Source organism: Scyliorhinus torazame, chromosome 17, assembly GCF_047496885.1.
Source record: "Scyliorhinus torazame isolate Kashiwa2021f chromosome 17, sScyTor2.1, whole genome shotgun sequence".
Classification (NCBI taxonomy): Eukaryota; Metazoa; Chordata; class Chondrichthyes; order Carcharhiniformes; family Scyliorhinidae; genus Scyliorhinus; species Scyliorhinus torazame.
In genome coordinates this window covers 149,312,102-149,338,017 of record NC_092723.1, presented here as the reverse complement: position 1 = coordinate 149,338,017, position 25,916 = coordinate 149,312,102, and the positions used below count along the sequence as shown (strand labels likewise).

General features: G+C 45.4%; 1 protein-coding gene across 21 annotated transcripts in view; it reads right to left on the bottom strand.

Moving 5' to 3' along the window:
• rbfox1 (RNA binding fox-1 homolog 1) overlaps positions 1–25,916 on the bottom strand; it is a 2,508,969-nt gene that overhangs the window by 123,868 nt on the left and 2,359,185 nt on the right. For all 21 annotated transcript variants that reach the window (XM_072481254.1, XM_072481261.1, XM_072481255.1 and 18 more), the window contains 2 exons: positions 25,573–25,633; positions 11,180–11,233 (listed from right to left, as the gene is read on the bottom strand). In XM_072481254.1, the coding sequence (XP_072337355.1) occupies positions 11,180–11,233; positions 25,573–25,633 (115 nt within the window). The remainder of the gene's footprint in view (positions 1–11,179; positions 11,234–25,572; positions 25,634–25,916) is intronic.

Sequence of the window (25,916 nt, the reverse complement as noted above, 5' to 3'; positions counted from 1 at the left end):
CGCCGCATAGATGACGCGGCTAGCGCCGCATAACGGACATCATCCGCGCACGCGCGGGTTGGCCGGCGCCAACCCGCGCATGCGTGGTTGACGTCCTCTCTACATCCGCCCCGCAAGAAGATGGGGGACAGATCTTACGGGGCCGCGGAAGGAAGGAGGTCCTCCTTCAGAGAGGACGGCCCAACGATCGGTGGGCACTGATCGCGGGCCACCCCACATTTCAGGTAAAGCCCGGTGCAGGATGCCCCCTTGCCCCCCCGCAGGCCGCCCCCCCAGCGTTCACGCACCGCCCACGACTGCAGCGACCAGGTGTGGACGGCGCCGGGGGGAACCCCCCGTTTTGGCCTGGCCGCTCGGCCCATCCAGGCCTCAGGATAGCGGGGGTGCCGGAGAATCACCATTTTCGGTGTCTCCGGCGATTCTCCGGCCTGCGGCCCGTGAAACTCGACCGGGCCGTTCCCGCCGCTTGGGAGAATCACGGGAGGGTGTCGGACTGGCGTCCCCGGAAATGTTGGCGGCCCAGGCGATTCTCCCAACCGGCGTGGGAGTGGAGAATCGCGCCCATGGGCTTAGGTAGGGTGCTCTTTCCAAGGGCTGGTGCAGACTCGATGGGCTGAATGGCCTCCATCTGCACTGTGCATTATGTGATTCTATGAGAACAGGATCACTGTGAAGCATGTTGGGATCATTGGGGTGCAAGGAAGACTGGAAGAGCAATAGTAATAGGAGATTCACTATCCTATTGAAGCTAAGAGAGTGTGAGAAGAGACTGGTAGCTAACACAACATGGAATCTAAAAATCTTGTATCGGCATATGGATAGTAAAAGGATGGCAAGAGGAGGAGTGGGGCTGTTTAGGGACCATAAAAAGGATGGATGCATGGAGACGGGCATGGTTAATGTATTAAATGAATACTTTTCTTCTCTCTGAACCAAGGAAGAAGATGTTGCCAAGGACATGGTGAAAGAGAAGGTAGTTCAGGCACTTGATGGGTTTAAAATTGATAAGGATGGGGTACTGGATTGGGTGTTCACACTTAAAGTTGATAAGGCATCAGGACCGGATGAGATACATCCAAGGATACTGAAGGAAGTGGGAGTTGAAATTTCAGACGCACTGGTCATAATTTTTCCATTTTCCTTAGACTCAGGGATAGTGCCACAGGACGGGAGAATTATAAATGTTACACCCTTGTTCAACAAAGGGTAAAGATAAGCCGTGAAATTCCAGGCCTGTCAGTTTAAACGTGGTGGTGATGAAACTTCTATAAACGATAATTCGGACAAAATTAAGTCACATGGACAGATTCAGATAAATTAAAGAAAGCCAGCAAGGACTTATTGACTTGCTTGTGTTGTTTTTATGAAGTTCCAGAGAGGGCTGATGAGACTGCTGTTGTTGACGTGGTTGGTATACAAGGTCTTCCAAAAGGCATTCAATAAAATGCAGCACAGCAGACCCATGAGAAAAGCTAGAATTCATGTAATAAAAGGGACAGTAGCAACATGGATATGAAATTAGCTGAGTGACAGGAAACATAGAGCAGTGGTGAAAGGTTGCCTTTCAGACTAGAGGAAGGTTTATCATGGTATTCCCCATGGATCCTGTTAGAACCCCTGCTCTTCCTAAGATATATTAATGACAAAGCCTTGGTGCGCATAGTGCCATTTCCAATTTGTAACTGATATGAAACTTGGAAGTACAGTGAACCATGAGGAGGACAGTGTAGAATTTAAAAAGAGCATAGACAGATTGGTGAAACGGGCAGGTAAGTGGAAGATGGAATTTAATGCAACTGCACAAGATGCTGGTGAGACCACATCTGGAACACTTTGAGCAGTTTTGGTCCCCTTGTTTAAGGAAGTATATTATTACATTGGAGGTGGTTCAGAGAAGGTTCACGAGGATGGAGGGATTGTCTTATGAGCAAAGGCTAAATAAGTTGGGACTCTACTCATTGGAATTTAGAAGAATGAGATATGATCTCATTGAAACATCCGGGATTCTTAAGGGGCTTGGCAGGGTAAATGCTGAGAAGGTGTTACTCCTAATAGAACATAGAACATTACAGCGCAGTACAGGCCCTTCGGCCCTCGATGTTGCGCCGACCTGTGAAACCACTCTAAAGCCCATCTACACTATTCCCTTACATCCATATGTCTATCCAATGACCATTTGAATGCCCTTAGTGTTGGCGAGTCCACTACTGTTGCAGACCAGAATTGCACGCAATACTCCAAATGCGGCCGCACCAGAGCTGCAACATGACCTCATGGCTCCGAAACTCAATCCCTCTACCAATAAAAGCTAACACACCGTATGCCATCTTAACAACATTCTCAACCTGGGTGGCAACTTTCAGGGTTCTATGTACATGGACACCGAGATCTCTCTGCTCATCCACACTGCCAAGAATCTTACCATTAGCCCAGTACTCTGTCTTCCTGTTATTCCTTCCAAAATGAATCACCTCACACTTTTCTGCATTAAACTCCATTTGCCACCTCTCAGCCCAGCGCTGCAGCCTATCTATGCCCCTCTGTAACTTGTAACATCCTTCCGCACTGTCCACAACTCCACCGACTTTAGTGTCATCTGCAAATTTACTCACCCATCCTTCTACGCCTTCCTCCAGGTCATTTATAAAAATGACAAACAGCAGTGGCCCAAAACAGATCCTCGCGGTACACCACTCATAACTGGACTCCAGTCTGAACATTTCCCATCAACCACCACCGTTTGTCTTCTACCAGCTAGCCAATTTCTGATCCAAACTGCTAAATCACCCTGAATCCCATGCCTCCGTATTTTCTGCAGTAGCCTACCGTGGGGAACCTTATCAAACGCTTTCCTGAAATCCATATACACCACATCAACTGCTTTACCCTCATCCACCTGTTTGGTGACCTTCTCAAAGAACTCAATAAGGTTTTTGAGGCACGACCTACCCTTCACAAAACCATGTTGACTATCTCTAATCAAATTATTCCTTTCCAGATGATTATACATCCTATCTCTTATAAACCTTTCCAAGATTTTGCCCACAACAGAAGAAAGGCTCACTGCTCTATAGTTACCGGGGTTGTCTCTACTTCCCTTCTTGAACAAGGGGACAACATTTGCTATCCTCCAGTCTTTTGGCACTATTCCTGTAGACAAAGATGACTTAACGATCAAAGCCAAAGGCTCAGCAATCTCCTCCCTAGCTTCCCAGAGAATCCTAGGATAAATCCCATCCGGCCCAGGGAACTTATCTATTTTCACACTTTCCAGAATTGCTAACACCTCCTCCTTATGAACCTCAAGCCCTTCTAGTCTAGTAGCCTGAATCTCAGTATCCTCCTCGACAACATTACCTTTCTCCTGTGTGAATGGGAGAATCTAGGGCCAGAGGGCATAATCTCAGAATAAAGAGATGCCAATTTAAGACTGAGATGAGGCGGAATTTCTTCTCTCAGAGATTTGTGAGTCTTTGGAACTCATTGCCACAGAGACCTGTGATGGTAGAGTCCTTGTGTATATTTAAGACTGAGATAGATTGATAGATTCTTGATCAGTAAAGAAATCACGAGTTATGGGGAAAGGGCAGGAAAGCGGATGTGAGGAATGTCGGATCAGCCATGATTCTATTGAATGGCGGAGCAGGCACGAGGAGCCAAATGGCCTACTCCTGTTCCTATTTCTGACGGTCTCATGTTCATAGAAGTGTGAAGTGATTAATTTTGGCTGGAAGAATGCAGAATGACAACAAAGGATACAATTCTAAAGGGGGTGCAGGGCACAGAGAAAACTGGGTGTATATGTGCAAAAATCACTGAGGATGGCAGGACAGGTTGTGGGAGCAGTTAATAAAGTATAAGGCATCCTACACCTTATCAATAGGGATATAGAGTAGCAAAGCAACGAAGTTACATTAAATCTGTATGAAACACTGGTTCTGCCTCAACTAGATTACTATGCCCCTATCTCGGCACCACAGTACAGAAAAGACGTGAAGTAATTGAAAAGGGTACAGAAAAGATTCCTGAGAATGGTTCTAGGGTTGAGGAACTTCAGTCATGTGGATAGATTGGAGAAGTTTGAGTTTTCTCCTTGGAGAAGAGAAGGTGTAGCGGAGATTTGATAAAAGTATTCATAATCATGAGGGATCGGGACAGAGTAGAGAGGGAGAATATGTTCCCATCGGTGGATGGATCGAGAACCAGAATGCATACGTTCAAGGTAATTGTCAGTGAGTGGTTAGGATCTGGAATGCACTGCCTGACAGTGTGGTAGAGGCAGGGTCAATTGAGGATTTTTAAAGGGATTTATATAATAATCTGGAAAGGGAAAAGGCAGGAGTGGTGCTTGGAGAATTGCTGCTTCAGAGACCCAGCGCAGACACAATGGGCTGAACAGCCTCCTTTTGTGCTGTAACCATTCTTTGATTCTAACCTATCCATGTGCAGGGTAGGTGGATTGGCCACGCTAAATTGACCCTTACTTGAAGAAAATTTTAAGAATATATTTTAAAAATCTTTGGGCAGAAGTTAATGTCCCCCTGCGATGGGACTGGTGGGTGAGCTGTTTAATCAGGTGGGGGAGTGCCGGGCTGGGGGGGGGGGGGGGGGGGGGGGGACACAGGATGGGATCCCCGTCACCTTCCACCTCCAGTTATTACGCCTGGGGAGGGAAGATTCATGGCGGTCTACTCACCTGGATGCCAACCGAAGCCCTTAAAAAGGGCAACTAATGCTTGCTTAAGTGCCTCATCCTGCCACTGCTGATACTCAACCAGACAGAGAAACCGCCATGTAGGGAGTCCAAAAAGTACAACTCTATTGGCTTTGCTTCCGGATTTCCAGGTTAAGGTACGTGGGGTAGAGGCCCTTGGTTCAAAATCATCTTTAAATTTGTTTGGAGAAAAATAAGACACAGCTGAATTATATAGCCATAATCAATATAAATTTATATGAAAAGTTTGAGGGCATAATTTAATGTTGGCAATGGGGGTCTCGCCTTGCCCACTGGGATTAAATGCCCACCGGCCAGCATCGGGATTTTAGGACCCCAGGGTGGAAATCCCGCCCCTGAGGCTGCTGGTCAATCAATGTCAGGCAATTCTTCATTGCCCATCAGCAGCACTGGGAATGGTGTATCAGAGCCACCAAAGGCCCAGGACCGGCAAGACATCCAGGCTACAGAGTGAGGCCAGGATGGGTCACGGAGAGGTGGTTGCTGGTGTGTTGGGGTTTCAGAAAAAAGGGTTGGGGATTGTCTGTCAGCAGGTTCATCCCCACCTTCCCTCCTCCCCTGATGCCGGAACGCTCGATCAGGCATTGGGTGTCCGACTCCAGAAGCTGGTGATTGCTTTCAAGGACCCTCCCACATGCCGACTCCTGTAAGTGGGCATTAATTGCCTTTCCCATTCCAGACATAATCCGGTGGGAGAGAGAATGTTGCCAGGGTCTGCGCCATGGACCTTCCCATCCGATTCAATTCTTCCTCCCTCCAATCACACTATCTGGGGAGGGGGGCAGGGTGCATTAAATTCCATTCTCACACTTAGTTAAAGTGCTAGGTTAGTTACAGTGGAAAAGCCTCTATGTAAACTGTGCTTTAATGCTGCCTTACAAATCATGACCACTAGATGTTCTCATACAGCAGTGCAGATACTTCATCAAATCCTAAATACAAGGTTTGTTTTGCATCGATTAAATGTTTAATTCCATGAAGGTAAATTTGACATCAGGGGCGGGATTCTCTGACCCCCCGCCGGGTCGGAGAATCGCCGGGGACTGGCGTGAATCCCGCCCCCACCGGTTGCCGAATTCTCCGGCACCGGATATTTGGCGGGGGTAGGAATCGCATCGCGCCGGTTGGCGGGGCCCCCTCGGCGATTCTCCGGCCCGCGATGGGCCGAAGTCCCGCTGCTGGAATGCCTGTCCCGCCGACGAGAATCAAACCACCTCTCTTATCGGCGGGACAAGGCGGTGCGGGCGGGTTCCGGGGTCCTGGGGGGGCGCGGGGCGATCTGGCCCCGGGGTGTGCCCCCACGGTGGCCTGGCCCGTGATCGCGGCCCACCGATCCGCGGGCGGGCCTGTGCCGTGGGGGCACTCTTTTCCTTCCGCCTTCGGCATGGTCTCCACTATGGCGGAGGCGGAAGAGACCCCCTCCACTGCGCATGCGCGGGGATGCCGTGAGCGGCCGCTGACGCTCCCGCGCATGCGCCGCACGGCAAAGTAATTTCTGCGCCAGCTGGCGGGGCACCAAAGGCCTTTCCCGCCAGTTGGCAGGGCGGCACTGAGTCCGGCGCGGGCCTAGCCCCGCAAGGTTAGGGCTCGGCCCCTCAAGATGCGGAGAATTCCGCACCTTTGGGGCGGCGCGATGCCGGACTGATTCGCGCCGTTTTTGGTGCCGGTCGGCGGACATCACACCGATTGCAGAGAATCCCGCCCCAGGTTCCAAAATTTAATTTAAAAATAAATACGGAGTAAACAATCTGAGGACAGTTCGATATATTTAGCAACTAAAATGTTTCAACAATGTAACCAGCAAACACTACTTAGTTATCACGGGAAATCCTTTTGTTCTGCTTTAGAGTTTGAAACATTTGTAAAATAGGTAGGAAAAGCATTGCAAATCCATAATCAGTACCTCCTAAATTTGGGTTCCTTACAAATAGTATGTACTATTTGTGAGAACCTAACAAATCAACTTAATTCACAACTCCCGTGGCAACATTCAAATCAAACAATTTGAAATTATATGTAACAGAGATAAGACAGATCCAGAATATTCAGAACCCTGCTCAGATTTGCAGAATTTCAATAGTGAGCAATCTTGGATAGGTATAAATCCAGATGCTTCCGGTGACGGCGGGCGGTAGGCATCCGCACAATGGAGGGCTCCCGTTCGGGAACAGCATTTTTGGGGCTTTAAGCCCGGTCCCAGGGTCCACAGAGGCGGCAAAAGCAGGGAGAAGGCACAGAGGAGGCACAGTGAAGGCAAAGTAATGAAAAATGTCGAGGGTGAGCAAAAAAACGGCCGTAGAAAAAACAGCTGAAGGTCCGTCGGGGAGTGGAAAAGTCACCCGGGGTCACCAAGGAAAATGGAGGCTGGTGCACCAGGGGAGGCCGCATTGCTTACGGCTGAGAAAATAACTAAGGTGATGGCTGCAGAATTCGATAGGCAGTTTACAAAATACATGGAGACAATGAGGAAGGAGATAGGGAGGTTATGAGTGTGTTGGTGGAGGAGGCAATTTCCCCGGTGACGACAGCGGTGGCGAGAGCAGTAGCGGAGGTGCGAGAGCAAGGGGAGGCGCTGAAGGAAGTGGAGGAGACGTTATTGCAGCACGGTGATCAACTTGCCTCGATGCGGAAGGTGATGGAGATTAACAAGGATCTGCGAGGAAAAATGGAAGACCTGGAAAACAGATCCAGGCGACAGAATTTGAGGATTGTAGGGCTGCCCGAAGGAGTTGAAGGACTGAGGCCGACTGAGTATTTTGCCGTGATGCTGGCGAAACTATTGGGGGAGGGGGAGGATCCCTCCCGATATGAACTGGATCGGGCTCATCGGTCGTGGAGGCCTGTACCAAAGGCGAGTGAGCCGCCAAGGGCAGTGACTCTGTGCTTCCGTAAGTACAGGGTGAAGGAGAAGGTCCTGTGCTGGGCCAAGCAGAAGCGGGTGGTGCAGTGGGCTGGAGCTGGTATCCGTGTATACCAGGACTTTACGGTGGAGCTGGCGAGGAGGCGGGCTGCCTTCAACCGGGTGAAGAGGGCCACTGTACATTAGCAAGGTGCAGTGCGACATTGTATATCCAGCGAAGCTGAGGGTGACTTACAAGCTCAAGGACTTTTATTTTGGAACGGCAGAAGCAGCGGAGGAGTTTGCAAAGGCAGAAGGACTGTGGCAGAACTGAGAAATTGAGAAATGGCCATGTGCCGATGTAATCTCAGGACTGTATTTTCTTCTTTTTTGTTTCACTGCGTGCGGGTGTCTGGTCTAAAGGAGCCAATGTTGTATATATTTGGACAAGGGAAGTGATGGGACTTTCACTCGAAATGAGGGCTCTTTGGGGTATAGGTGGATATGCGGGGTTTGTGTGCGAAAAGGAGATTTCTGGGATTTCCTAGGGCCGGGCAAGGGGGAAAGGGACCCGGGCGGGGGCCTCCACGCTGGCCGTTTAAGCCGGCCAGTGAACGGGAGTGAGGTGGGGGGAGGGGCTGCGGCAGAACAGGGTCCAAGTGGTCTAGCCGGGGTGGAAAGTTGGGGGGAAGGAACCGAGGTTGGGGGGAGGAGTTTTACAGGAGGCAGTGGACGGGAGGAGTTGGAGAGGGGGGGGGGGGTGTTTACAACTCTTGGGTATCATGTACGGTACTCTTTCAGAGGTTGGATGGCATTGAGCGTGGGGGAGGGGGGGTGGGGAGTGAACTCTATAGGTTAATGGTGATCATGGGCGGTCCCAGACTCCTTTTTCTTTTTCTCCTTTGTTTTTAGTTTCCACCGTGGGGGGGTTTGTTTTATTGGATGCATATGTTGACAGGAGGGCCGTTGTTTGGGGTGGTGGGAGGATGGGATCATTGTTATTGTTAAGGGGATTGATTTTGTATTTGTTACTGTTTACTGTTTGTGGGTGGGGTGTAAAGTTTGAAGGAAAATGTGAAAATGGAGAATAAAAACATTTTTTAAAAAAGGTATAAATCCAGGGGCGGGATTCTCCGACCCCCCGCCGGGTCGGAGAATCGCCGGGGGCTGGCGTGAATCCCGCCCCCGCCGGTTGCCGAATTCTCCAGCACCGGATATTCGGCGGGGGTGGGAATCGCGCCGCGCTGGTTGGCGGGCCCCCCTGGCGATTCTCCGGCCCGCGATGGGCCGAAGTCCCGCCGCTGTCAACCCACGCCAGCCGGCGTGGATTGAACCACCTCCGGGACGGCGGGGGACGGCGGCGCGGGCAGGCTCCGGGATCCTGGGGGGGGCGCGGGGCGATCTGGCCCCGGTGTGTGCCCCCACGGTGGCCTGGCCCACGATCGGGGCCCACCGATCCGCAGGCGGGCCTGTGCCATGGGGGCACTCTTTTCCCTCCGCCTTCGCCATGGTCCCGACCATGGCGGTGGCGGAAGAGACCCCCTCTACTGCGCATGCGCGGGGATGCCGTGAGCGGCCGCTGACGCTCCCGCATATGCGCCGTCCAGCAAAGTCAGTTTTGCGCCAGCTGTCGGGGCACCAAAGGCCTTTCACGCCAGCTGGCAGGGCGGAAATCAGTCCGGCGCGGGCCTAGCCCCTCAAGGTGAGGGCTCGGCTGCTCAAGATGCGGAGACCTCCGCACCTTTGGGGCGGCGCGATGCCGGACTGATTCACGCCGTTTTTGGCGCTGGTCGGCGGACATCGCGCCGATATCGGAGAATCCCGGCCCTGATGTCCACCATCCAAGCTGAATCCACCTCCTCCCCACTGGGAGAATTAGGCTAAAGTCAGGGCTTTGAATTGGCAGGGTTCAGACTTTCATATTCAATCGAATACCGGAGAACAGAAGTAAGGATAAATCTGTTATTCTAGTTCCAACAAAGAATAAAACAAAGCAAAGAGAATTAACACGGATGCTTAGTCGATATGACATGGTGGCGAAAGAACTGGGTTGGGGGGGTGGGGGGGGTTAGCGCCGATAGATATAACCCAAAAGTCACTCGCCTTTCACCATAATATTAAAAATGCCCAGGATGTGTAATGGTTTGACCAATTAAAACACGGGCGCCTTACTTTGTGCAGTGTGTATGATTCAAGCCATGTTAATTTCTTATATAAGTGGAAGACAGAAATCTAATGAACACCAGTTTTAAAATTAACCGTGGAACATTCATGTTTTTCACTGGTCAATCATAGATGTAACCATAATAATCCTCTCTTAGGCATTGTGGTACATCAGCAACATATTGAAATCAAACAACCTGAATTTCTATGTAGTGTATATCACATCAGAATTTAAGAATGAAATTTCAAACAATACACTGGTACAAATAATACACTGTCTGCATCAATGGTGCCGATGGTTGACAGCTTCAAATTCCTAGGTGTGCACATCACCACCAATCTGTCCTGGTCCACCGACGTCGATCCTACGAACAAGAAATTACAACAGCGCCTATACTTATTAAGAAAACGAAGGGAATTTGGCATGTCCACATTGACTCTTACCAATTTTTACAGATGCACCATAGAAAGCATCCTGTCTGGCTACATCACAGCTTGATATGGCGACCGCTTGGCCCAAGACAGTAAGAAACTACAGAGAGTCACATGAACCCGCCTCCCATCCACTGACTCTCTCTACACCTCCTGCTGCCTTGGGAGAGTGGGCAGGATAATCAAAGACCCCTCCCACCCGGCTTATTCTCTCTTCCAACCTCTTCCATTGGGCAGAAGATACAAAAATTCGAGAACACGCACTAACCGATTCAAAAACAGCTTCTTCCCTGCTCTTAACATCACCTGAATGACACTCTTATGGACTGAACTGATCTCTCCATGCATCTTCTCTACTGTTGCCGCACTATACGCCGTATGCTTCACCCGATGTCTATGTCTATGTACTTACATTGTGTATTTACATATGTCCTATGTTTTTCATGTATGCAATGTTCTGCATGGACTATAAGGCAGAACAATACTTTTCACTGTACCTCTGTACAGGTGACAATAAATATAAATCTCCATCAAGTTGACCAACGAAAACAACCTGCAACACCCATAGCAGCTTTATGCAAATGCTCTCTCATTAAATTAGGGCATATCTCTGTACTCCGATTGTGTACAGCAGATAAAACCTCTCCATAATTTCACCCTCTTGCATGATCAAAACACAATTATGACAATTGTCTTTAAGCATTCTTGGTGCCACGATTTACAACAATAAACAGGCGCTGTAACAGGTCAGAATACCACTTGCAATTATTTTATATGTTTAACTACATTATACAAAACTACGATGGTGCAGAAGAATTAGTTGAGCTCTTGTATGTTCCAAACTTGAAGGGGATCAATATAAATTACCTGCAATGTTATTACCCCATGTCTCTCCTGGAATAAATACAATCATCATCAGCTGCTTAACTGACAATTTGGAACTCAGAGACTTTACAAGACACTGAAGTGAAAACTTTGGATTAAGAATTAATGCGTTTGAGTTGTCTTACCGGCATAGAATTCAGGGCTGTACACTGCACCCACAACTGGATTTAATTTCCATCCTAAAGAGTGAAGAAAAGAATTTTATATGATGTGGTGTTCAGTAGTAGAGAGTACAACACCTTTTAAGAAAAAAGGATTTATTTATTTATTTCATGCACAATAATGAAACACATAACACTTCAAAAAAAGCCAAAGCCAAGTTTGCTATCAAAATAATCGTGAGGCCTATGGTGCTCATTGTAATGTATTCATCAATCTGATACAACTTTAGAAAAGGGTAAAATGTGCTTAAACACTATTCAAGATGCAGATTTTGACCATTAAAATGTTGAGGTTCATTCATTCAGGTTTTAATTGTTGGAGATTCTAAAAATGTCACATTAAAAATTAGGCTTTCAACTTTTCCTTTCTCTCTTTATTTCTCTTTCTGTACCTGATTTGTCATTGAATTCACTGACTAAACTTAAGACTTCCTTCTGTTTATTTCACAATCTGTAGTCTGATTGTTCACTCAGGTCCCAGATGCCCAGTTTCCCTCACAATGCAATTAACAGCTTGTAACAAGTGTGCTGGAAATATCATTGCAAACAAATGTGCAAGGAGAAGTCCAACTATAATGGCAGAGCCCATTGGATTCCCGGCTACATAAAATTATGAAGCATTAAGTATCTAGCAACAACACGACAAAACATTATAAATTTGCTTGTGACATAAAACCTGCATTCCACATTCCACAAGAAGCCTCTAAAAGTTTTTTGCACCACCAGAAATTTCCAGCTGTTCTCACCAGCAGGACCTTCTGGTCCCACCAATGGCAACCCCTTGCTGCAGTTTTCCCGGCAGCAGAGGATGGATTCAATGGGGAATCCCATTGACAAGAGCGGGACCAGATGATCCCAGCGCCGACCAATGGCAGACCTCTTCAAGCCACTGAGAAACATGCAGCAGGGTGGTGTGAAAAATCCCCCCCCCCCTCCATGTCTGGAAATTAACCTATGTTATGTAAACAGATAGATACGAGAAAGTCAATGGCTTCAGTGAAAACAGGAATCTCTTGATAGTGGCTCCACTAAATATGCCTGCCTAGTTTTCTGCAAATAACATGCAGTGGAACATTCAAAATCCCAGCTCTACTGCTAACACTGTCTCCCTTTAAAAGTGTATGGAGGACTATAGGCACATTATTGAGAATATTTAGGAAGTCACCATTTTCAATTTGTCATGCTTCCTACCTTGTAACGCAGCCTGAATGTCACTGCTATTGTATGCCTTTTGTCTTTTGCATCTCTATCACACCATAAATAATGAACCTAACCAAGAAAAAGTTGGGAGAGGTTTCCTTACGCCCTATTCTCTGCTTTGCCCTGTGAACTTGATTAAAGCCGTTGCCGTTTGGAAGCGCCATTGATTAGTTTCCCCAGCAGAGGTTCTCATATGAGCTGTTTGAATGTATTTCATATGCTGCTCCCATTGCCATCAAGGATCTGACAGATTTCTCTCAGACTTTAAGTTACACTAATGGTCTCTCAATTTGTCCAAGTAAAATCCTCTGAGACTCAGATCGATGTTCACAGCTGAAAGGTTGCCTCATTTTTCATCTCCTTCCCACTCCCTTCCTGATAGTTGGATCATCTAACTTTCCAGAGCTGATGTGGGGAAGGCTTCATTTATCATGAAAATAACAGCAATTAAACTTTTCTTTGTCTTGTCTATGAGCTCTGTGCTGGCCCATAACTGTGTGGGTTAATCAAGTGAGACGAGTGTGGTTGTCTGTGAGCCCACAGCTGTCACAATGCGCCAGCCTGGCACATATAGAATAGGAACACAGAGTCAAATCCACCACGGTGCATATTATCTACCCAGGATTAGAGTCCAGCTGGCTAGTGCTGTCAAAATTGTGAAGATTTTCCTTTCTTATCAAAACAAAGGAGGATATTAAGTGAATCTATCCTTCGTTATATATTAAACCACTGCGATAACGTGATGAACCTTGCCTTGCTCAGCAGCTGCGAATATTATCTCTAAATTCACCTGACAAAGTTTGTAACGACTTGAGAAATGCACAGAATATTGTTTCACTTTCTTCCGCATAAATATGTTGTGCTTCACTTAGTTTGAACACACTCAGACATATATTCGTAAGGACATCCTTTATTTCACTTCCACAATATTTTCCAATCTTATTATTCAAGGGATTCTGACAGATAGAATTCTCGGCATGATTTTGACAGATTCAGCTCGGTCGTTTTTGACTTTTTGCAAAGCCAGCTGGCCACCTGCCTTTCACGGCACCAAGCAGACTGCCACCATTTTGAGCCTCTGATCTTATTGAAATCGAACTGGCAACGAAGGAGCCAAATTCAGCGTCCTCGGCCAACTTGTCAGATTCAGGCCAGCAGCAAAGAAATTTGGGGGGGGGGGTTGATCAGTCTGGAAGATGGGACTTGCAAATGCATTCCTGCCACTCTTCGCCCCACAAAAACCATTGAAACATTCCTTTTCTTCCCCCACCTCCCCCCAACTTCTTAAGTTGCATCACCATAAAAGCAGGTGGAAAAGGGAAGAAAATTAAGCTCTAACCCCGATCAGTTCCATCGTGAAATCCAAACCCTACGTACGTTATGTTTAACATGAAAACAGGACAGCCGCCTAAAACGGGCCAAGTTTCAGATGCCCAATAGCAGGCTCTGTGAAAATGGAAGCAGTCAGGAAATATCATTGATAGGATGGCAAATCTGCTGACTCCATTTTGAGTGTGTTACCTCTCAGTTCATGCTAGTTTTGGCAAATTAACATTATACCCAACAAGGCAGTCAGCATCTGTGGAAATACCAGGTAAGGTGACATGTTGTAAACCCCTGCAGCACAATTCTGATAAAACATTATTACCTAAAACATTCAATTGTCTCAAGATTAACAAAGAAAAAGATTTTTGCAATCACATTTGAAGAAAAATATAGTCAAGGGTAATATGGAATCTTTAAAAAAAACAAATGGAGGCAACATTGCAAATGAAAATAAGGACATTGGAAACTAGATGAATGAGATTATTTTCTGTATGACTTCACTGTAGAGGAAATAGGAAATATACCAGAATTCCTAGAAAACTAAAAAGAATTAATGTCTGGAAATGTTAACATAAGCAGGGAAACAGTATTAACAAATATAATGGCACTAACGACTGACATGTCCCCAGGGCCTGATGGTTTGCAAGCTAAAAGGTTTGAAAGGTGTAGTTGAGGAAATTGCAGATGCTTTAACCATAATCTTTCAACATTCTCTCGATTTAGAGCCTGTCCCTTTAGTTTGGAAGATTGCAAATGTAACTCCATTATTTAAGAAAGGCGAGAGAAAAAGAGGGAATTACAGATTTGTTAGTCGAACACGATGTGGGTAAGTTATTGAAATCTTGAAGGACATAGTAACTAAGCACTTAGAGAAATTTAAGCTGGTTGGAGAGGGTAGGTCATGTCTAACAATCTTATTGAATTTTTTTGAGTAAGTATCTAATGTAGTGGTATATAAACGTCAATGTAGGTAATTTATATGGACTTCCAAAAGGTATCCAATAAATGTAAAAGCACATGAAGGACCATTAGCTAACATTAAAGCTCACTGTATTGAAGCCACATTATTGAGTAACTTAGGAGATTGGTCAGGCGGTAAAAGACAGAGGTAACGGATATGTGACTATTGGTATCCCATAAGGATCTGTGCTGAGCTCAAAATATTCACTGGACTGCATATTCCGAGGATTTGGTATTCCACTCAGATATTTTGCTAACATGATGCTGCTTCGCTTTTCTTCCGTGATCTTCTGAGCCTGGTTTTTCCAGAAATGCAGAACGCAGAGTTCCTCGGTGAACTCTGTCGCAATGGTGCAGAGTCAGGGGGAAGATAGAACATGTCACCTCACTGCGGCATAGTAGGTTTAAAAGTGCAGTGTGAATGTTGGTGAATGATTGTCGATGAATGAGTGAATGGTGGGTTTGGAGGGTGGGTAGGTAAGTGGGTGGGTAGGTGGGTAGGCGGTAGGTGGGTGAGATGTTAATTGGGTCTGTGGGGGGGGGAAGGTTGGGGGGTCGGTGTGAGTAATTGGGGGTTCAGCTCTGTAGTTACTGGGGAGTGAGCCGAGGTTTCAATCTGTCTGACATTTCCTGGGTCACTATTCAGGTAAGTACTGCGGAACTCAGTGTCGAGCTGAGAATTGGAGACATTTGCCGAGGTTCCCGCGGAGCAGGGGAAGTGAGCATCTGAATTTGAAACCCCCTGGGCAATTCTCACATAGGCCCGATAGACAGACAGAGAAACTTCTTCCGCCAATTGAGGACAAGAGAACATAATCAGTCAGGTCATTCAGGAGCCACATTAAGAAATACCTCTTCATGCAAAGGATTCTGGAAATATGGAACTCTCTCCCAGAAAGAGCAGCAGCGGCGACGCCAATTCATCATTTTAAATTTGAGATAGATTGATTGTTGATAGGCAAGGGTTTGAAAGACCATGGGACCAAGGTTGGTGCAGATCAGCCACGATCTTACTGAATTGCAAAACGTGCTCATGGGGCTGAGTGAAATATTCCTGCTTTTATGTTCCATGTGTATTCCTTTCCATGGATGCTGACTGCTTCCTTTTGACTTTTATCACTTGGACTTGCCTTTCGTTAACCATCAAACATGGAATTTACCAGACTAAGATCTGACATTACCAGCTTATTGAAGAAAAAGTCGTTTTATGCTCACAAGTGTAACGAATAAGTGCAATGTAATTCTCTGTCTCAAACACAAAATATTTTTATTACATATTCTGCTTATACCGGTAACTGAGAGTGATTTTCTTATTTCTATTCTTGTCCCAAAGATGACGAAGCGAATTAGCAGCATGAGTAGGCCTAACCCTAACCCCTCGAGCCTACTCCGCCATTCAATACAATCATTTTGTAAAAATATTTAGTGTACCCAATTCATTTTTTCCAATTAAGGGGCAATTTAGCGTGGCCAATCCACCTACCCTGCACGTCGTTGGGTAGTGGGGGTGAAACCCACGCAAACACGGGGAGAATGTGCAAACTCCACACGGACAGTGACCCAGAGCCGGGATCGAACCTGGAACCTCGCCACCATGAGGCAGCAGTACTACTCACTGCGCCACCTATTCAATATAATCATGGCTGATCTCATCTCGGCTTCAACTCCACTTTGCTGCCTGTTGTCCATAACTTCACCCATTACGAGTTACAAACATGGCAATCTCCTTAACTTTACTCAATGTTCCGGCATTCAATGCACTCTGGGGTATTGAATTCTACAGATTCACGACTCTTTGAGAAAAGTAATTTCTCCTCATCCCTGTTTTAAATCCGCAGTCCCGTATTCTAAAATTATGACCTCTCGGTTTAGATTGCCCCACAAGAGGAAAAATCCTCTCGATGTCTCCTTTGTCAATCCTCCTTATCATCTTATATATCACAATTAGACCTGCTCTCATTCTTCTAAACTCTAGCGAGTGTAGGCCTAAACTGCTCAAATTCTATGCATGATACATACCCCCCAAGTCTGGAACCAATTCCAGTGTAAAATGCAGGAATGACGAGATCCGACTGAAAATAGCCAATCAGTATTTTTGAAAACCATCCGCATGATTCAGACATTGCAGCAAAGAACAAAGAACAAAAAATACAGCACAGGAACAGGCCCTTCGGCCCTCCAAGCCTGCGTCGACTAAACTAAAATCTTCTACACTTCCTGGGTCCGTATCCCTCTATTCCCATCCTAGTCATGTATTTGTCAAGCTGCCCCTTAAACGTCACTATCGTCCCTGCTTCCATCACCTCCTCCGGCAGTGAGTTCCAGGCACCCACTACCCTCTGTGTAAAAACTTGCCTCGTACATCTCCTATAAACCTTGCCCCTCGCACCTTAAACCTATGTACCCTAATAATTGAACCCTCTACCCTGGGAAAAAGCCTCTGACTATCCGTAATAATCACTTGTCACAAGTCAATGAAGTTACTGTGGAAAAACCCCGAGTCGTCACATCACGGCATCTGTTCACAAAGGCCGGTACGGGAATTGAACCTGTGCTGCTGGCATTGTTCTGCATTGCAAGCCAGCTATTTAGCCCATGGTGCTAAACCAGCAGTGTTTGTTTATTCCTCATTTTGTTGAAGGATTTTAGTTAGCCCTTATCATATGCAGAAAAATTTCTACACTTGGCATCGTGTTCAGGCTGTTTCCCTGGCCAGATTTTATTCTATTGGCTGGTCTTACCCTTACTTCACATTGCATAGGACTGCCAGACAACATGATCGCCCGTCCAACCTGAAATCAACTTGCCAATTTAAACAGATATTCAATACGACTAAAGCAAAATCTCATTCTCAGCACAATAGGGTTTAATTTGAGATTGTGCATGCTTCTATTCTAATATTTGGGATCGGCGGGACATATGTTAATTAACATTTAGTTCTTCACGTGAAATTACCCTATCTCTTGATAGTCTCTGGTGTATGTTTTATTAGCTCACAGTGTGATCTTGGCTACCGTTATGAAAAACATTAACCCTGAAATTCCTTGCATCACAATTCCTGCAATTATGCCAAAATTATGCTCAATGATTCCCTCCGGTGCTGACCCAATCACTCTTCAGGCTGATGATGTGAACCACATCCCGAGTAACAGTCAGCCCATGCTGTCAGGAAACCCCAGTGCTCAACTGCTTGCAGAGTGGAGGCTATAGCTCTGCCCAATCTCCCACCCAGAGATCTTGAAAGTTCAACCAGTATGTACAGCTCAAGGGATATTTATACTACCTTCTGGATGGGAGGTTGCCGCATTTCCACACCCTTGATGCACTGGCCACTACAGAAATGGCAGACACAGAATGGGCAGGGACTCTTCAATGAGGAAACCCTGACATCTGACTCCTTCAACTCGCCATCATTCGCTTTATTGCAAGGGACAGACAGAGATTCCAGCTCTAATAAGAAACTCCTGCTCGCAGTAGAGACCTGGAGAACTGGATTCTCCACTGTTTTCCTTGGGGAATTTGCCAGATTTCTGATGGGAGTTCTGGTTGCAGACCAACAAAACCCCAAATGAGCTGTCTTCATTATCTTAATTGCCTTCACAATGAAGCATTTTGCAAATCTTTTCTTTTGATGATGGAAGAGAAGAACCAATGTATTATTTGCATTGCAATGATGTGACAAGGAAGTAACATAATTAAGCATTTTGAAATGATTTACATCACAACACCATATGCTTATATAACAAAAAACAGTGCAAAACATTTTCTCGTTCTACTTTTAGGCTCCGGGATCACTTTCCTGCCTATCATCTTGTGAACCGGTTATCAATTTTAGATTCAAATTCAAGGAATTTGTGAAATCTGTTAATGCTCGTGAATAGATGAATACTAAACCAATACGATTCCAATTACAACATTGACAGAAAATTATCTGAATTAAATTACTACACGTAAGACCATAAGACATAGGAGCAAAATAAGGCTATTCGGCCCATCGAGTCTGCTCCGCCATTCAATCATGGCTGATATTTTTCTCATTCCCATTCTCCTGCCTTCTCCCCATAAATCCTGATCCCCTTATTAATCAAGAACCTATCTATCTCTGTCTTAAAGACACTCAGTGATTTGGCCTCCACAGCCTTCTGCGGCAAAGAGTTCCACAGATTCACCAACCTCTCGCTGAAGAAATTCCTCCTCATCTCTGTTTTGAAGGATTGTCCCTTTAGTCTGAGATTGTGTCCTCTGTTCTAGTTTTTCCTACACATCTTCTCTATCCAGGCCTCGCAGTATCCTTTAGGTTTCAATAAGATCCCCCTCATCCTTCTAAATCCCAACGAGTACAGACCCAGAGTCCTCAACCGTTCTTCATACAAAAAGCTTTTCATTCCAGGGATTATTATTGTGAACCTCCTCTGGACCCTCTCCAAGGCCAGCACATCCTTCCTTAGATACGGGGCCCAAAACTGCTCACAATACTCCAAATGGGGTCTGACCAGAGCCTTATACAGCCTCAGAAGTGTATCCCTGGTCTTGTATTCTAGACCTCTTGACATTAATGCTAACATTGCATTTGCCTTCCAAGCGGCCCACTGAACCTGCACGTTAACCTTAAAAGAATCTTGAACAAGGACTCCCAAGTTCCTTTGTGCTTCTGATTTCCTAAGCATTTCCCCATTTAGAAAATAGTCTATGCTCCACTCCTCCTTCCAAAGTGCATAACTTCACACTTTTCCACATTGTATTCCATCTGACACTTCTTTGCCGACTCTCCCAGCCTGTCCAAGTCCTTCCGCAGCCCCTTGCTTCCTCAATACTACCTGTCCCTCTACAGATCTTTGTATCATCTGCAAACGTAGCTTCAGTGCCTTCAGTTCTTTCTTCCAGATCATTAATTTGGGTGGCATGGTAGCACAGTGATTAGCATTGTTGCTTCTCAGCGCCAGGGACTTGGGTTTGATTCCCGGCTTGATTCACTGTCTGTGCGAAGTCTGCACGTTCTCCCCGTGTCTGCCTGGGTTTCCTCCGGGTGCTCTGGTTTCCTCCCACAAATCCAGAAAGATGTGCTTGTTAGGTGAATTGGACATTCTGAATTCTCCCTCAGTGTACCCGAACAGGCCCGGAATGTGGCGACTAGGGGATTTTCACTGTAACTTCATTGCAGTGTTTATGTAAGCCTACTTGTGACACTAATAAAGATTATTATTATTAGTAGTAACTGTTCTTCATGTTAGATAGGTCGGAAGGAAAAGGAAACACAGAAGTGTTTTCTTCACCTTGCGTTGAGGCTGTTCTGTGCTGGGGTGGCCACATTCTTGTAACAATTTAACAAATTGGACTGCCTAGCTGCTTAAACATATTCATACTCAGGATCTATGTAAAAAGATCCTGTCACAGTAATTTGTTGGTTAAAAGTGAGGCGTCGATGATAATTTAAAAATCTAACTTTTCATCATGGCCATAAATACAACAACCACTTGCATTTACCTAGCACCTTTAAATCGCTAAACTGTCTCAAGGCGCTTCTCAGGAATATTCTCTGGCTAAATTTTACATCGAGCCAAATAAAGAGATATTGGGCTAGATTTTGAATCAGAAGTCAGAGACTGGAAACGGGGGATTAGTTTCTGGTCCCGACCTTGCACAGAGTGCTTTATGCTCCCCCACGAAATCCCCGGAATTAACTCAATTCTCCAAGCAATGAAGGACCAGGGAGCAGGATCACCTTCCAATCAGGGACAGCAGGTGAGCAACCGACCATGTTGGCCTGGACCACGTGATGCCCACATTGCTGACTGAAAATCCTAATCGGTGCAGGGATGGGGCTTTAATAGACCCATTAATCTTGAAAATAGTGGAACTCAATTGACTATCTGCCATTTTCCAGTAGTTAGCCAATCCATCCCCGAGTCGTTCCAGGTAGCCAATCCATCTCCGAGTCATTCCAGGTAGACAATCCATCCCCAAGTGGTTCTCACTGAAAATATCTTGGAGTCGGGATCGTGGCAACGAACAGGCACAGTAGCTAACAGCACAAATTTGCATGCCTTTCTGCCTCCTTTCCCGAGCCCGATCCATTGGATCAGATTTTGATCTTAATTCGTTAGTCTCTCTGACCAGAAGCTTAGCCAGAGGCAGGTTTGAAGGAGTGTTTTAAAAGGAGACAAGAGAGGTGAAGAGGTTCAGTGAATGAATTCTGGGCCTCAATATCAAAAGGCTCAGTTATCAGTGGTGGAGCGATTAAAATAAGAGAGGCTCAAGAAGCTAGAATTGGAGTAGTGTAGGTATTTTAGCGAATTATAATACTGGCGATACATACAAAATTAGAGAGGAGCAAGGCCATGAGTGATGTGGGAACAATGATGAGAAGTCTAAAATTGAGTCATTGCTTAAACGCGGGCCAGTGTAGGTCATCAAGCACAGGGGTGATGAATGACAGGACTTGGGTTACAAGTTATGTACAAGCACCAGAGATTTGGCTGAGCTTAAACGTATGGAGGGTAGAAGCTAAGGCTTAGACTACAGTAGTATAGTTAGCTGTAGAAGTACTAAAGGCAAAAATGACAGTTTCAGTAGCTAAACCGAGGCATGTTTGGAGCTAGGCAATATTATAGATGTGAAAATAGGTTGCCTTAATAATGGTGCAGACGGGACAGCACAGTGGAACAGTGGTTAGTGCTGCTGCCTCACGGCGCCGAGGACACAGGTTTATCCCGGCCCCGGGTCACTGTCTGTGTAGAGTTTGCGCATTTTCCCCGTGTCTGCATGGGTTTCATCTCCGTAACCCAAAGATGTGCAGGGTAGGGGGATTGGCCATGCTAAATTGCCCCTTAATTGGAAAATGTAAAAAAAAGTAATGGTGCAGATATATGTTCAGAAGCTCACATTGGGGCCAAATACAATACAATGCCAAGGATGTAAACAGTCTGTGTCAGCCTAAGACAATTACCAGGGAGAGAGAAGTAGTCAGTGGAAAATGAATGGAGTTTGTCACGAAGATTGAAGACATTGGCCTCTGTCTCCCAATAATTAACTGAAGGAAATTACTGCTCACCCGGTACTCGATTTTAGAGAAGCAGTCTGATCATTTCGGGAGAGTGGAGGGGTTGAGAAAGGTGGTAGTAAAGTAGAGGTGGGCATTGTCAGCATTCAAGTGAAATTTTGGTTTAGGATGATGCTGTCTAAAGGCAGTGTGTAAATGACAAATAGGAAGGGGCCAAGATTGGTTGGGAGACATCAGAGGCAATGGTGTAGAAGTGGGAAGAGAAGCCACTGCAGGTGAACCTCTCACCCTTACTGGATAGATGAGAATAGAGCCAGGTGAGTTTAGGCCCAACAAGCTGGAGAACAGAGGAGAGGAGAGGAGAGGAATGGAGGGGAGGGCAGGGTAGGGGAAGGGAGGGGGATTTCAGGGTTAACTATGTCAGAGGTTGCAGGCAGGTCAAAAAAGGAAATATAAATTGCCACAGTCACATGAGATGTCATTTGTGATTCTGATGCGAATCGTTTTGGTACTGTGCCATGGGGGAAAACTGGCATTCAAATATGGATTTCTGGGAAGGTGAAGTTTGATTTGCGAGTTGACAACATGTCCAAGGGCTATTGGATGACGAGCACAATTTTTGAATTTCATAACCATCCATTCATTCATCTCCGTATTGTTGATGCATCTAATGCCGACATAGAACTCCCCATATTGTTTCCAAGCATGCTTACAGATTCATGAACAGATTTTCAAATGCAAAATGAAGGCAATTTTAAATCTCATGGGCTCACCTCCCTAAACTAGGCTGACTACTTTAACTATTTGCTTTCACCAGAATAAAAGCAAGGTTGGACAGTGGTTCGCACTGCTGCCTCACAGTGCCAGGTTCAATTCCAGCCTTTGCATGCTGTCTGTGTGGAGTTTGTACGTTCTCCCCGTGTCTGCATTGGTTTCCTTCCACAGACCAAAGATGTGTAGATTAGGCAGATTAGCCCTGCTAAATTGTCCCTTAGTGTTCAATGATGTGCAGGTTAGGCAGATTAGCCCTGCTAAATTGCCCCTTAGTGTCCAAAGAGGTGCAGGTTAGGTAGGTAGAACGGGGTTATGGGGATAGGGGTGTGGAGTGGGCACAGGTAGGGTGCTTTGTCAGAGGGTCAGTGCAGACTCGATAGGTCGAATAGTCTCCTTCTGCACTGCAGGGATTCTATGATTGGCTTCAGGGTATCTCAGTGAGCATAAAGAACTCAGAAGTGAGGTGATAAATATGCCAAATGCACCAAAAATAATTCCAATCATATTTCTGTCTTAAAACTGTAATGGAAGCAGAAACTGCATAAATATCCAATTACCTCAGTCAGTTTCTAGTCTCAGAACTTTTTGTGAATATTAAAAAGATAATTTCGTTGAAGCAAAATTAATCAACTGTTTTCATTTGAATGACGTATCCTGGATCAAATAATAGTGTCGCAAGCTATGTATTTTTAATAAATTATGCTATTTTTGGAGCAGGAGACAAAATTGACAAGAAAAGAAATGGGAGCAGGTGTAAACAATTTGGCCCTTCGAGCCTGCTATGCAATTCAATTAAATTACAGAATCATAGAATACCTAGAATGCAGAAGGAGGCCGTTCAGTTCATTGAGTCTGCACCGTCCCTCTGAAAGAGCACCCTCCCTAGGGCCACACCGCTGCCCTATCCCTGTAACCCCACCTAACCTTTGGACACAAAGGGGCAATTTCGCATGGTCAATCCACCTAACCTACACATCTTTGCCCATCATGATGGTTGTTCTCCCTCAATTCTATCAAAAACCCCATGTCCTTTAATTCCCTTTGTATCCAAAAATCTATTGATCGACTATGCGCTCACAGCTCACTGCGGTAGAGAATTTCACAGATCCCCACCCCTTTGAGTAAACAAAATTCTCCTCGCCAAAGTCGTCAACAGGCAACCCCTTATTCTGAGACTGTGACGCTAGGCTCTCAATTTTCCAGCCAGACAAAATATCCTCTCAACATCAACCCTGTCAAGCCCCTTAAGAATTATTGGTGGGGGGCAGCACAGTGGCGCAGTGGTTAATGCTGCTGCCTCACGGCGCCGGGTTCCCAGGTTCGATCCCAGCACTGGGTCACTGTCCGTGTGGAGTTTGCACATTCTCCCCGTGTTTGTGTGGATTTTGCCCCCATAACCCAAAAGATGTGCAGGGTAGGTGGATTGGTCATGCTAAATTGTCCATTAATTGGAAAAAAATGAATTGAGTACTCCAAATTTAAAAAAGAAAAAAAAAAGAATTATGGCCGTGTTTCTCTGTCCCACCGTACCGGATTTCTGGTGCGGCACGCTGTCGGGGTTCTCCATATTGCTGGCTGGTCAATGGGGTTTTCCATTGTGGGGCAGCCCCACACCATCGGGAAACCCCCGGGCTGCCGGCAAAATGGAGCATCCCGACGTCGGAGAATCCAGCCCTATATATGTTTTAATACAATCAGTTCTCGTTCTTCTGAAATCTAGTTAATATAAGCCCAGTCTACTTAATCTCTCCTCATAGGAGAATCTCGTTTTCCCAGGAACCATTCTACTGAGCCTTCATTTCACTCTCTCCAAGCATATACTTCCTCAGGTATGGACACCAAAACTGTGCATCGTGCTCCAGGGTGGTCTGACTAAGGTCTTGTACAATCACTTAATGATAAAAGCTAATAGACCAGTTGTTTTCCTAATTGCTGCTGTAGCTGTATGTTAACTTCATGGGATACTCGGACAAGGGCACTAAGTTCCTCAGAATACTGACATTTTCGAGTCTTGCACCATTTAAAATATATTCTGCTTTTCTATTGTTCCTTCCGAAGGGAAACATATCCCCACATATACTCCATCTGCCATGTTCTTGCCCAGTCACTTAGCTTTTCTACATCACTTTGCAGTTGTATTCTCCTGACACCTTATATCCCCACCTCATTTTGTATCATCGGAAAACTGAGTACATTACATTTGGTTCTCTCAATCAAGTCATGATAGCATTATTCTAATGGATAAAACAAAGCATTTAGATAAATTGGTTAAGGCAAGGATAGACAAAGTATCATGTTCTGACAAAACACATCCAAGAACCCTGAAGAAGGGAATTGTACCTCAGAATTTTTAACCCTCCCTACCTGCAAAATTCATAATGCCACCATCCCCACCATCTTCCTAACTTTCTAACTTTCTGACAGCATTGGCCCTCTTGCTGCAAGCACAGTGGGAGCTCATTGATGGTTAATTATTGTGGTCTGATGGTGTCAAACAGTGCCGGCATGATCTTGATGCTGATTATAGCAGTGACACTCAGCGTTTGGCCCTTCAAGATCATGGACTGAAGAGGCCAAAGTAATTCAGAAGTGTTCTACCGGTCCTTATGGATCAGGATTGCTCTTCTGGTCCCACAAAGATACGTTGGACTTCCTCTGCTTCTCTTGAAGTCAGTAAATGTGAGGTATGTATATGGAAAAGAAAAGCAGTGCATTATACTCTGAATAAATAATGCCAGGCCCCATTGCTTAGTGTCACTTTGAGGAAAGACTCTGAAAAGACCTTCAATTAATGATTCATTGTACATCATGCTTTTTGTTCATTAACAACAATTTGGTAGTTTTGTTGTTCTGAACATTGTTTCTTGTACTACATTTTGCCGTTGTATTCAGGCTGTTGACAATTAAATATTTTTAAGGTCCTTAAAATTGCCCTCATGACTACAGAATACAAATTTGAATCTGGGCCTTTAAGCCACTGTGAAAGGCTTCCAAGTAAAATCTTCTTTATTATATCTAGAAGGTCATTTTTGACGCATGCCTTGTTTCAACTCTGCTTTGGCAGAACATACATAAAAGCAAAAGGCTGATAACTCACCATTTGTGTAAGGGTTGACTGTCTTTTTGTTTGTCATAACTCGTGCTGTAGCATTATTAACCTAAGCAAATAGATGATCATGTTAGCAAGCAGAGTAAAGGAGACGCCATTAAATTCCAAAAAAAGCATGCATTACTAGCATTACAGTTACATTTAAATAATGCATCTACTGATAAGAGAGCATTAGATGCATAACAGAATCACAAACTATCTTGAATACATTTATTTTCATGACAAACATTGTGATTTCAAAAAGCATCATTTAAATCATTTTGAAAGGCATAAAATGCAAATTAAACAATACTGCTAATATTTGTAATTTAAAGCATGCATCTACTTTCCAT